The sequence below is a fragment of the Platalea leucorodia genome (genome assembly GCF_965183815.1).
Source record: "Platalea leucorodia genome assembly, chromosome: 30".
NCBI lineage: Eukaryota > Metazoa > Chordata > Aves > Pelecaniformes > Threskiornithidae > Platalea > Platalea leucorodia.
This window is the reverse complement of record NC_138852.1, coordinates 685,070-698,429: the sequence shown is the minus strand read 5'-3', so window position 1 is coordinate 698,429 and position 13,360 is coordinate 685,070. Positions and strand designations below refer to the sequence as shown.

Genomic DNA, 13,360 nt, shown 5'->3' with positions numbered 1-13,360 from the left:
GAGAGCAGGGATGACTGTGGAGAAGAGGAAGGGAGCATTTCTGTGGCTGCAGGGGGGAATCCATGAGAAAGAGAAACCTCTTTCTGCAGGCACCCACTCGGGGCAGGCTGCTTTGTCCCCTGGCCAGGACTCCTGTGCTGGTGTGGGGAGAGGGCTGACAATGATGGGGCATGGTCAGTCTGTGGTGGGCATCTCCTGGACCAGAGGCCATGCTTCCTGCCGTTTCCCTAACCTCCATTTCCTCATGCCATGGTGAGCCTCCAGCCCTGGGGCTGATGGGGAGGCTGAGACTCCTCCCTGCCCAACAGGAGCTGCTGTGCCCTTCAGAGGGGCTGGGGCTGTGGGGTGAGTGCCCAGAGCTCTGCAGCAGCCTGTGGCGGTGTCGTGGTTTAACCCCAGCCAGCAACTAAGCACCACACAGCCGCTCACTCCCTCCCCCCCGGAGGGATGGGGGAGAGAATTGGAAGAGTAAAAGTGAAAAAACTTGTGGCTTGAGATAAAGACAGTTTAATAGGTAAAGCCAAAGCCGTGCACACAAGCAAAGCAAAGCAAGGAATTCATTCACTACCTCCCATCGGCAGGCAGGTGTTCAGCCATTCCCAGGAAACCAGGGCTCCATCATGCGTAACGGTTACTTGGGAAACCGAAGCAGTCCGGTCAAGGGGTCGAGCGCATCTGTCACACTCTGCCCCACTGTCAGCCCACAGGCACCACCTCAGTCCCTCTGCGCTGGGTGTTGGGTGTCTGCACGGGCCCTCCCCTGAGCCCATGCAGGGACCCCAGTGCATCCCACATCCTGGCTGCACAGCCCCAGGGAACCCTGGTGAGGCCCCGCTTGGAGCGTAGGTTATGATTGTTGTGGTGGGTTGACCTCAGCCAGACCCACCCTGGTTTTCACTCACTGCCCTCTCCTAGAGGATGGAGAGAAAACAGAGGAAGGAGAAAAGTCTCATGGGTCAAGAGAATGACACCTTAATAAGAAAAGAAACAGCTATGTGTGCAAGCAAAGCAAAAAGAGGAATTCATGCACCAGTTCCCGGGGGCAGGCAGATGTTTAGCCACTTGCTGGGGGGCAGACCCTCAGCACACATAACACTGGTTTGGGAAGACAAACACCATAACAACGAACAACACTCCTCCCTCCTGCTTTTGCCAAGGTTTTATTGCTGAGCACAACATCCTTTGGTATGGAACAGCCCTTGGGTCCGTTCAGGTCTGCTGTCCTGGCTGTCTTCACTCCCATTTTCTTGCCCCCCCCCACCCCACAAGCCTACTGTCTTCTGTGGGACGTGTTTGAGAGAGAAAGCCTTGATGCTCTGCGAGCAGTGTTCAGCAATAGCCAGAACCCTGGTGTGGTATCAACGGCAAAGGATGTATCTGGAGTGAGGAATAGATTCTCTTGCGTGATCTCCATGAGCTCAATCAGTAGAGCACGGGACTCTAAATCCCAGGGTTGTGGGTTTGTGCCCCACGTTGGGTGCCAAAAAGGACTGTCGTGGTTTAACCCCAGTTAGCAACTAAGCACCACACAGCCTCTCGCTCGCTCCCCCCCAATGGGATGGGGGAGAGAATCAGAAGGGTAAAAGTGAGAAAACTCATGGGTTGAGATAAGAACAGTTTAATAATTGAAGTACAATAAAACAGAACAGTTTAATAGGTAAAGCAAAAGCCGCGTGCACAAGCAGAGCAAAGCAAGGAATTCATTGTCTCCTTCCCATGGGCAGGCAGGTGTTCAGCCATCCCCAGGAAAGCAGGGCTCCATCATGCGTAGCGGTTACTTGGGAAGACAAACACCATCACACAGAACGTCCCCCCCTTCCTTCTTCTTCCCCAGCTTATATACTGAGCATGACGTCATGGGGTAAGGAATAGCCCTTTGGCCAGTCTGGGTCAGCTGTCCTGGCTGTGCCCCCTCCCAGCTTCTTGTACACCTGGCAGAGCATGGGAATCTGAAAAGTCCTTGACCAGTGTGAGCACTACTTAGCAACTACTTAGCAACAACTTAGCACTACTTAGCCCGAACCAAAACATCAGTGTGTTCTCAACATTGTTCTCATCCTAAACCCAAACCACAGCACTATACCAGCTACTAAGAAGAAAATTAACTCTATCCCAGCTGAAACCAGGACAACATCACTTTGTGCCCTGTCCCCCTTCTTTTCCTCCTACTTGAGACAGCCTCCCCCACGTCCTGGAACCTACCCAGACCTATCCACACCCCATGTGGGGTTTCGCAGACATCCCTGACCCAGCGTCTTCCAGGGTCTGGACAAGGAGAGAGGTCAAAAATGGCCATGCAGCAAAACTCACCCATAAACCTGTGCAGAGTAGAGAGTGCTGGAAGTGGCTGAATAGGGAGGGCACCAGTGAAAGCTCCCTCCAGTCCCATTCCCGAACACATTGCCCCATGCCCTCCTCCCCTCAGCCCATGGAGAACACCAGCACAGCAGCACGGCCTCGTGGGGGACAACTTCCTCAGCCTGTTCCTGAGCTCAGCTTTGGAAGAAGAGCCCAACCTCCAGACACCAGCACTGAGGAAACCCCCTTTTATTACAGAGATGTGACATGGGAGGCCAGCTGTGCCACCAGGCAAGACAAATGTGCAAAGACCTTTGAGTCAGACAGACTGGGTTCATGCCTCTGGAGAAGTGGAGTGCATGCAGACATTCCTGGAGAAGCACAGTTATCACAGATTAAATGCCCAAAGCACAAGAGGTTCCCCAGATACACTGGAGATCACTTGGAAAGAGACACGGGCAGCTCATTGCTGCTGAAAGGCTATGGATTGAATGAGCTTCTTCAGTGCGTCTTTGAGCTCCTGGTTCCTCATGCTGTAGATGAGGGGGTTCACTGCTGGAGGTACCACCGAGTACAGAACTGCCACCACCAAGTTCAGGGATGGGGAGGAGATGGAGAGGGGCTTCAGGTAGGCAAACATGGCAGTGCTGATAAACAGGGAGACCACGGCCAGGTGAGGGAGGCACGTGAAAAAGGCTTTGTGTCGTCCCTGCTGTGAGGTGATCCTCAGCACGGCCCTGAAGATCTGCACATAGGACAGCACAATGAAAACAAAACACCCAAAGGCTAAAGAAAAACTAACCACAAGAAGCCCAACTTCCCTGAGGTAGGAGTGTGAGCAGGAGAGCTTGAGGATGTGGGGGATTTCACAGAAGAACTGGTCCACAGCATTGCCTTGGCAGAGGGGGAGTGAAAATGTATTGGCCGTGTGCAGGAGAGCATTGAGAAATGCACTGCCCCAGGCAGCTGCTGCCATGTGGACACAAGCTCTGCTGCCCAGGAGGGTCCCGTAGTGCAAGGGTTTGCAGATGGCAACATAGCGGTCATAGGCCATGATGGTGAGAAGATAATACTCCGCTACTACCAAGAAGGCAAAGAGAAAGAGCTGGGCGGCACATCCCGTGTAGGAGATGTCTCTGGTGCCCCAGAGGGAATTGGCCATGGTTTTGGGGACAGTGGTGGAGATGGAGCCCAGGTCGACAACAGAAAGGTTGAGGAGGAAGAAGTACATGGGGGTGTGGAGGCGGTGGTTGCAGGCTATGGTGGTGATGATGAGGCCATTGCCCAGGAGGGCAGCCAGGTAGATGCCCAGGAAGAGCCAGAAGTGCAAAAGCTGCAGCTCCCGCCTGTCTGTAAATTGCAGGAGGAGGAACTGGGTGATGGAGCTGCTGTTGGATGGTTGCTGCCTCTGGGCATGTGGTCCTGTTCCTACAGGAAGAGTCAATGATGGGGACATTTCTCCGAGCAAAATCAAAGCTTTCTTTTAGACCCTCACTCTGACACACTCTGCCCCATCCCCCACCCACCCCCTTCCTTTTCCAGGAGACCTTCCTTCAGCTCTGTGGCTGCAGCCCTGGCTGAGTGTGCTGTGAGGAGCAGGGCCTCTGCCCGCTGGCTGCTGAGGAGTCAGCCCTGCTCTGCAGCAGTGAGATCATGAGAACGGTGGGGGCAGAGGACAGTCCTGCTGTTCAACTTTCTCAGATGAAACTGGTCCTAATGCAGAAGGGCCTGTCAGCATCTGCACTCCCATGCTAAGGAACGGGGATAACAGAAGGCACTTTGGGAGGTTTGGGGATTTTAATGCTCCACCCCCATCTCACCTGGGCAGTTTTCATGGATTTCAGAAAACTTCAGCATTTCTGCTGCACTCAGGGAGAACAGAGGGAGTCCTGGGAAGCAAAAGGATTGCCTGGGGCTTAGTGTAGAAGGAGCTGGTCTGTCTCTCCGTCTTGTTCTGAGTTGCCGTGGGCTTGTTCTCCATGAGATGGAGGGTGATCACGCTGTTTTGCTACCCTGAAAACCAACCAGAGATTGCTGAGAACAGAAGTATCCCCCAGAGACCGTTAAATGTCTCACCCTTTCTCAAGGTCTCAGCACCCCATTTCTAGCCCAGGACACACAGGGCTCATTTCACCAACCCAACAGCATTTCCTCCATTGTAGCATCTCTACACTTCTGCATGGGGCTTTCAGATAACAAAAGGGTGCTAGGGGACAGGTTTGCATTCTGGAAGGACATCTCACAGCTTGAAAAGACAAAGCTTCTCAAGCACAGCTTCTCAAGGACACAGCCAAGTGTCCTAACGATACCATCTGAATAAGGAAAAAACAGCTTATTCTCCAGCCCCATAGACCATATTGCCCACAGCCCCACACATGAGATGAAAGCTGGGACACTTGTTCCCATGGACACAGCTGCATGTAAGGACCCACAAGACCAGTGTGTGACTCTGCAGCTGAAACTCCCATCCCCAGAGAGCCTTGCAGCCAGAATGGAATAACAATAGCAATAACACAGACAAGTGGAGGAACAAGGAAAGACACAGTGAGGGTGTGGCTGAGAGAGGCCAGGGCAGAGGCACTGGGGCACTCAGACAGCGTTCCCCTTCCCCAGCTGTGCACGCCACCTCCCAGACACCACCATTGCCGGGCAGCTGCTCTCAGCCCCTGCGCTCTGCAGAGGGAACTGGGCCCGTGGCTGCAGAGCTGCACCACGGCTCTGCTGGAGCTCTGGCTGCAGAGGAGGTGGTTCACGCCTTGGAGCCCCCAGCCCTGAGGGCAGAGGCTTTGGTGGGTGGGAGAGGAGGCAAGGGGGCTTGCTCAGAGGAAGGGGTCTGCACTGGAGGGGATCATACAGAGGTTTCTGAATTCCCCCTCGCACAACATTTCTGGTTTTAGTTTCCTCTCATTCTCTGATCATCTCCCTGCAGCCTGGAGATTTTCCTGCTGGGAGGTGTTTCCCTGTCCCATGTCTTTTCCCTCTCAGTGCTCACAGTCCCCATCCCACCCTCTGTGCTCTCATCTTGGCCCCACAGAAACCTGCCTGTTTGCAGGGCACTGGCTGGGTGCATGTTCCTGTTTGCAGGTGGAAAAGGGCAAGTCAGAAGAACCCTGATGGGTCCAGCAGAGGTGATGCTGGTGCTGTCCATAGGCAGAGGAGCAGCTGAAGGCACTTTACCAGCCTCCTGGAAGACCTACTTATCACTGAGTATTGCAGTTCAGCAGTCTCAGTGACTTGTTCAAACTTCAGAGCTCCTTCTCCATTTATCCTTTTCTCTCCCCCTCCCAGCCCCTCTGGAGTAGGAAACTGAAAACACAAACTGAGGAGATCTTCATGATCTTTATGGTAATCCCTGCCAGGACCTTCTCCTTGAAACATCCCTGAGGAAATATTCTGGGGCTGAACTGGAGCTGTGAGCAGCCCTGACCCATGCAGCTCTCTCTGGACAGCAGAAGGACCCTGCCCTCCCAGGGGTCCCTTCTTCCACCCACAGATTCTCCCCACAGCGCTGTTGGGAGCTCCCCGGGCAGGCTGAGCACTGACCCTGGCACACAGAGTGCTGGGGCACAGGGACCCTGCTCTGAAGGACAGCCCTGGGCATCCCTGGCTGTGCACCCGGCTTAACATCCTTGCAGTCATCCCCAGAGGAAGGCAGCCATCATGCCCTGTTCCTCTGATGGTGCAGCAAGAAAAACCTGCTCTGGAATGTGCCTTCCTCCTCTGCACTAGAGAAGCTGTGAGAATCCACCTTAAAGATCCCACAGGCTGTGGGATGTAGCAGCTTTTGGAGATCCCACCATGATCTGCAGATGCAATGCCCTGCTACCAGGGACTTACCGTGTCAAGGGCTGGGAAGATTTGTCTCACAATGAGCTCTCGGCATCCTCCCACTCCTGATTTCCTTTAACCTCTCTCTGCCTTGCTCCTCTCCCCTCAGTGCCTGCAGGCAGTGCCCTCAGCCCTGCTGCCCTTTGCAGAGGAGCTGCTCCTGGGCAGAGCTGTCTCTCTGCAGTGCTGCCCACTTGCCAGCAGCTCCCTCCATGCCAGGAGCCCAGCCCAGCTCAGCAGCAGAGGCCCAGCCCAAGGCACCACTTTCTCTGCCCCTCTGGGCTCCCTCCAGGTGTCCCTGGGGCTCTAAGGGCTGACAGCGCCTGAGAGGCAGCAGGGTCTCTCCTGGGGAGCGGGGGCTGACACAGACTGATGTCATCACTGCCTGTCCCTCTCTGAATGCTGGAGAGATGCATTTTAGAAGTGGCATTTTCCCAAACATGGCGTGGTGGTCTATGAGAAGTGTAAATGTTCCCATCCCTTTACCCCTCTCCCCATCCCATTGCCAGGCGGGACACCTCGGCAGTGACAGGCAGAGATCACTTCCCCCCAGCGCAGGGCAGGGATTCAGCGGAGCCCATAAAGTTTCTCCTCTCTGGTGAGGAGGCCAGAGACTGCAGTGGGGTTCAGCTCTCCCCCATGCACCCCACAGACCCACAGCACCTGGGATTCCTCTTGCTTCAGCTCAGGGTGCACAAAATAGGTGCCTGCAGACCAGCCCCTGCCCTGAGCACCTGCTGGGATGCGTGGGGATGGGGGGCGGCAGTCAGCTGCTCTCACACAAACTCCTGGTGGCATTTGAGGTGCCAGGGGTGGTCCAAGACTTGTGGATGTGTCTGCAGGCTCTGATGGAGCATACCTGGGACACCCACACCTGCCTGAGCATCAGCTATGGGGCTGGTGGGGAGGGTGCCTTGGCCACCTCACATTACACCCAATGTTTAGGGCATCTGAATGTCTGTCAGACCCACATTTCCATGGCAGCTGCTGGACTTTCAGCTGACCAAGAGCAGGAGTGCACGAGAAGGAGGGTCAGACCTGTCTTGCAGCACCATCCACTGCACTCCCTAGAGCTCAGCTCACTGCAAAATTCAGGCACGTGCACATCCCTGCAGTGAAGGCACCCACGTTGTTTCAAGGCTCTGTTTTAAATGGCATCAGAAAGGCCTCTAGTGCCATGCCAGGGGAGGCTGGGGTGCCCAGTGAAACTGCCTGTGGCTGCCAAACATGGCACAGGACCTCCAGGAAAGCCATGTCCCACTGGAGGGGGGTCTGGGCAGACACAGCAGGGCCTCCCAAAGGAGTCCGGTGCCTTTGTGCCAGCACCTGAATGCCAACACCCCGGCAAGGAGGCAAGGTCCATCTTGTCTACACCCACATGTGCTGCAAGACTGGGAGGCACATCACACCAGGGTGTCCACTCATGTCCCTGTACTCTCAACCCCTGACAGTTCTCTTCTCCCCTCTCCTCTACCCGCCTACCTGATGATACTGAAAAAACCCCATGCCACTGATGACCACAGACTGGCTGGAGTGCAGGCTTACCTCACCTAGGGACTTTCTCAGGGGTACCTTGTGTTCCTGATGATTGGCACAAGGTGCTGCCGAGTCAGCTCAGGCAGCAAACTTCTCTCTTGCAAGGCCATCATGGCCCAGGCCTGCGTTTCTCTGCCTCGGGGACTGCAGGGCTTGTTGTCTTCATGAGCATCTCATTTCATCATTACATTACCACCTGCCATCCTTTCCAGCACATCTTTGCTCTGAAGGAAAGCCTTTGCATACGCGGGGTCCTGGGTGCTTGGTTCCAGTTTTCTCCATGAGAAGCCTTTGCTGAGCTGCTGCAACCAGAGTGTGCACCAATGCCCTCATCCTGGGACACAGGCAGGAGCATCTGGAGCCCCTTATTCCATCATGGAGCTTCTGAGGGAACCATGGCGGTGACGTGGTGGGAGAGGTTGCACAGCGTTGGTACTGTCATGGCTAGATACAGGCTCTTTAGGAGACACTGAGGGTGATTGATGAAGGTGGGAGAATGAGACCGGGGCACGCCCTCTATGAAGGATGGGGCAGGTCGAATGTATGGTGGGGCAGAAGACAGGCTGCGTGAGCGTTTGTGGGTGAGGAACAGAGGAGAAACCAGTGAAGGTGACATGAAAGTGGGAGTTAGAATCATCAGTCAGGGTGAGGAAGTGGACAAAGTCTTCTGTAGGCAGCCCGAGGAAGTCTCCAGATCAGCAACCCTTGCACTCACTGGACGGGCAAAGTGCTTGGGTGCAAACAGTCCCATGGGGTCCGGGAGAGTCTTGGGGTCAACTTCTTTTCCCAGCTGCCAAGCTGGCCAAGAGGGTGAGTCAGGGCCGGTCAGGGATGTTGAAGTGTCAGCCTTGGCTGTGATGACCATGAAAATGTTGCGTCCCAGTTCCCAAGGGATGTAAGGCAAGAGACCAGCAGAGCTCAGGTTTGGGATCTCTCTCTGAGAGAAGCAGACATTGTCCTGCTCAGGGCTCTGGTAGCAGGAGATCCCATGTAGAGGAAGCCCTGAAAGGGAAAAATCTACGAAAGCTGAGAGGCCTTTAAGGACATCTTCCTCCGGGCACAGGAAGGGTCTGTCCTCATACGCAGGGAAACAACCCTTCACCTCAGGAAACCCACTGAGCTAAACAGGAACCTCACAGCTGAGCTCCAGTGCCACCAGGAATTGGAAGCAGGGAGAGGCTCCAAAGGAGGAGCTTAGAAACGTTGTCTGGAGAAATAAGGATTGTGTTAGGAGAGTCTAAGCTCCCCAAAAGGTCAAGCTTGCAAGGGATGTCAAAGGGCAACGAGGTAAGCTGCTACATCTTCCTTAACCATGACAAAACCAAAGAAAGGTGAAGTGGGCCACTGCTGAATTTAGGAAGAGCAGATGCAGCTCGGTCTGAAGTACACGATGTCTTCTTTTCCTCTGTCTTCACCAGCAAGCTCTCCCAGGTCTTTGTGCCCTCAGGCAGGACTCAAGGAGGAGGAGAACAACCAGCAGTGGACGAGGATCAAGTCAGGGGCTCCTTAAGCAAGCTCACCCCTTCGGAGTCTACTGAGCACATGGGCTGCATCCAAGGGTGCTCTTTCTCTGCAGTCCCAGGATGGGCTGTTAGCAAGCAGAAGGCCAAGGGACATGACACTGGAGAGTGATCCATGACACCCTAGCTGAAACACCCCATGTCAGGTTTAGTGCAGCAGCCAAACGCAGAGGCATATGGAAATGTGTCAGGGTCCTACTGAGCACCTTCCTTGGTCCTAGGCCAGTTGGGAAGTGGAAGAGGGAAAGGGGCTGAGCAGCAGTGATCCCTGCCTGGCTGGGTCTGCTTCTCACCCTGACCAGCACGGCCAGTGCAGGGCCACCCCATGGCCCCAGGGCACCACAGCCCCCTTGCTCTGCAGAGCAGCACCGCCAGCTCAGGGCCCTGTGGGGAACGTGGCCAGGGGTGCAGGAACGGCCGGCGAGGCCAGCACGGACACACTCCCCTGGGGAAAGGCTCTCTGGGGAGAAGGGGTGTCCAGGGAGAAGAGCAGGGCACCATGGCTGTGGAGGGGAGAAATACAAAGAGCACCCCGTTCCTGTGCTCAGAGCTCTGCAGCACCCTGTGGCTGGCATTGCCATGGGGCCAGCCCAGACTGGGCTGCTCTACTGGGATGGGCTGGGGAGCGGGCAGAGGAGGTGGGGAGAGCTGGGGAGGGGCTGGGCTGGAAAGTTCCCAGGAAACGAAAACACCAGCGTACAGCTCAGCTGTGTGAGTGTGGAGGGTGGGGGCACGCAGCAGTGTCCTCACACAGCCAGGCCTGGCAGAGACCTGAAGGGCCAGCAGAGCAGGACCCGGTCTGTGCCATAGTCCCTGCACACCGCGAGCAAGCTGCCCCAGGGCGATCATCACAGACCTCCACCTATTCTCTCTTCAAAAACCTCTCCAAGGGAAAGATTCACTGAGCCATAGAATGAATCGTGTCTGAAGAGAGCCCTGAACATCATCTTGCCTCACTCTCCTGCTCAAGGCAGGGTGAACTAGATGAGGTTGTTCAAGGCCTCCGCCCAGCTTTGCATCATCCAGAAAGGAGCTGAAAGTGTGCTCCATCACATCATACAGGCGGATAATAAAGACATTCAAGAGTGTTGGCCCAAGTGCTGGTCACTGAGGGATGCCATCAGCAGCTGGCTGCCCAGAGGACTTTGTACCACTGGTGACATTTGGCCTTGCTTATCCTGCCAACTTCCCACCCAATGTCTGCTTCTTCAGCCCGGATAGCACTAATCTGGCTATAAGGACACCACAGGAGTCCAAGGCCTTGCAAAATTCCATGTACACAATATGCCTTTCTTTCCCCTGCCCTTTTTGGTTCAGCAATCCCTTTCTTGTCCTTCAAGTGCCTGGAAACCGCTGCAGGAGGACGTGTCCCATCCCCTTCCCAGGGACAGAGGTAGGCTGACCAGCCTGTAATTCTCCCAGTTCCCATTCCTGTCCTTCCTGAAGATGGGATTGACCTCTGACTTTTCCAGGGACCTCAGAACCTTTCTGATTGCTCTGGCACTTTTGAGAGCACAATCCAGAATCACGGGCAAGGGTGACTTGGCAGACAGGAGCCCTTGCAATGAGACTGTCCCAGGCAGCTGAGATGAATCTTGCTGGTCCAGTGGGGTTTGTTCCTGGAGTCACACACAGAAAGGGCAGGGTTCTTTCGGGCGTCCACATCTGAGCTGGCCTCGTGGACTCCTTATGCACCTAGGGGTGTTCAGAGACAGAGTCTTTCCCTCTTACACACAGAGGCAGGGCACTGCAGGAGTCATAGGGACTCTCTGGCCTCCTGCTGCCACTGCCAGAGGCTGACAGACACCTCAGCTCTGTGGTGTATCACTCTGAACTGCACTCACCTGAGATGCCCCTCGTCATGAGGAATGGGCACGGGGACCTCGGCTCAAGGAAGCACATCCCAGTGCTACATTCAGGTAGTTTCCCATGGGATGTTACTCCCAACGTGAAGTGACCTCAAGACACTGTCTGTCCCACAGGCCTTCATGGCACCCCAAGGAATAGCTGATGGCATTTGTGCTCACTTGGGCTCCTGAAGGCCAGGAGGAGGAAGTGGGTGATGGAGCTGCCGTTGGACATTGTGTCCCTCTGCCCATGGGGATCTGTTCAAGGAGGTAAAAAGTGAGAAGTTAGGGCTGACTGCTTTGTGAAAAATCTACTCACTTTCTTAAAGAAAGTGCCCAAACAGCCTTTCACTTTTCAGGAAGAGCTTTGGTGAGCTCTGGTTGGTGCTGGCTGAGGGTGCCCCAGGGAGCAGGAGGCTCTGCTGGGGGCTCTGCAGGGGTCAGTCCTCCCCTACAGCAATAGGTAAACAGGAACTCTCAGATTAAATCCGCTTGTGATATAAGAAAATTTCTCAGCATTGTGGCTCTCGATTCACCTGAGTGCAGAGCAGAGCTGTGGGGAGTTTGGGTTGTGCCTTCTGTTCTGGTTGCCCCAGCACAGCTGAGGAGTAGTTTGAATGCAGCAATGCCTGGCATTTCTGCTGCACTGCAAGGGAAACCTTGTGGGTCCTGAGACTGCGCACAGGGACTGTCCCTTAGTGCAGAGTGAGGACAGCCACTCTGTCCATCAGCCCTGCTCTCAGCTGCCCTGTGCTGGCAGCTCTTCCACCTGGAGGACTATCGCACTCGGGTGTTCCCCCAAAAGAAAGAGGCCACTGCTGGGAGCAGAGGAATCCAGTTTCCCAGTGCAGATCTCCAACCCCCTCACCCCATCCCATCGTACCTGAGGAGGATCTCAGCTCTGCCCTCCCAACCAGGGACACAGAGGGCTCATTACAGGTGCCCACATGCAGCCACCCAGCAGCATCTCAATGGCCTTAGCACCGAGGTGTCTTCTCCACGGGGCTCCTGCAAAACTCAGAGATGCCCTGGGAGAGCTGTGCCCTACGGGAGGGCAGCCTGCAGCCCAGCAGGACCTCCCAAGGACAGAGTCAACTCTCCTGAATTTGTTATGTCCTGAAGGGAGGCTGAGATCCCTGCCAGCCGCACACACTGCAGTCCCCAGAGCCCCACAGGTGAACAGGGTGCGATCTGGATGCTTTTCCTCCATGGCCATATGTGCATGACAGCACACGCAGCATTGGTGTCTGAGCTGCATTTGAATCCTCACTCCCGCACACCAGTGAGTGTACCAGTAAGAAGAAGAGCATCAGGGAGAAGAGGAGAACATGCCAAAGGAGCCCTGCCAGGGGAGGCAGGAGAGGGAGACACAGTCACACACTTGAGTTTCTCTCCTCTCTGGTGGTCAGGCTGCTGGGAAGGCAACTCATGGCCGTGTCCCCATGACATTAAGGGCAGAGGCTCTGCTCTGTGAATGAGGAGACCAGGGGGTTGATCCAGGGAAAGCACCTGCACTGCAGGGGATGGCAGGGAGATGCCTGAATCCCTCCTCCCACAGCATTGCTGGCAGCAGGTCTCTCTTCCTTCCTGCCCATGGCTCTGCTGCCTGCAGCTCTTCTTGGCCACAACCTCTTTTTCTGTCCCCACGTCTCCTCCCTCTCCATGCTCACAGAGCCCATCCCTCCTGCTATGTGCTCAGCTCTGCCCTGCAGGCACCTCCTGGCAGCAGGGCACTGCCCAGGGGCATCTCTGTGTGTGCAGGGGCTAAGGAGCAGCTCAGACTAGTCCTGATGAGAACTGGGGTCTCATTGCCTATTCCAGAGCAGAGAAATAAATTCCCATCTCCCACTGCCCACCCAGCCAAAGAAGAAAGGAAAAACTCAAAGAACAGGCTCCTTCCCTTTCCTGTAATCCCGTATCTTGACATCCATCTTTAAAATGAAATCTCTGCAAATGTTCTTTGGGTGATGCAGAAGTCTGAGCAGCCCTGACCCATCCTGCACCCTCTGAACAGCAGAAGGATCCTGCCTGGCCAGGGGTTACTTCTTCAACCCACGTCTCCTCTCCACAGTGTCGTGTGGAGATCCCCAGGAAGGCTGAGTGCTGACCCTGGCAGGTTGTGGAGTCTCTGCCCCAGCACTCAGCGCCCTGGGGTGCAGGGACCCTGCTCTGATGCACAGCCCTGGGCACCCCTGGATGCACACCCCTGCAGCCATCCCCAGGAGAAGGCAGCGTCATGTTCTGTCCTCTGACAGTGTGGCAGGGTATCCCTGTTTTGGAGCACGTCCTTCTCCACAGTAAAGAGAACCGGAGCGCCATCCAGCCATTTCC

At 55.3% G+C, this 13,360-nt stretch overlaps 1 protein-coding gene across 1 annotated transcript; it reads right to left on the bottom strand.

The window, feature by feature from the left end:
- Nucleotides 1–2,761: 2,761 nt before the first annotated feature.
- On the bottom strand, nt 2,762–3,688 carry LOC309601261 (olfactory receptor 14J1-like; the record flags this gene model as incomplete). Its single annotated transcript, XM_082334225.1, has 1 exon — nt 2,762–3,688. Exon 1 carries the CDS (start codon nt 3,527–3,529, stop codon nt 2,762–2,764), a length of 768 nt encoding a protein of 255 aa, XP_082190351.1. The 5' UTR covers nt 3,530–3,688.
- Nucleotides 3,689–13,360: the final 9,672 nt, after the last annotated feature.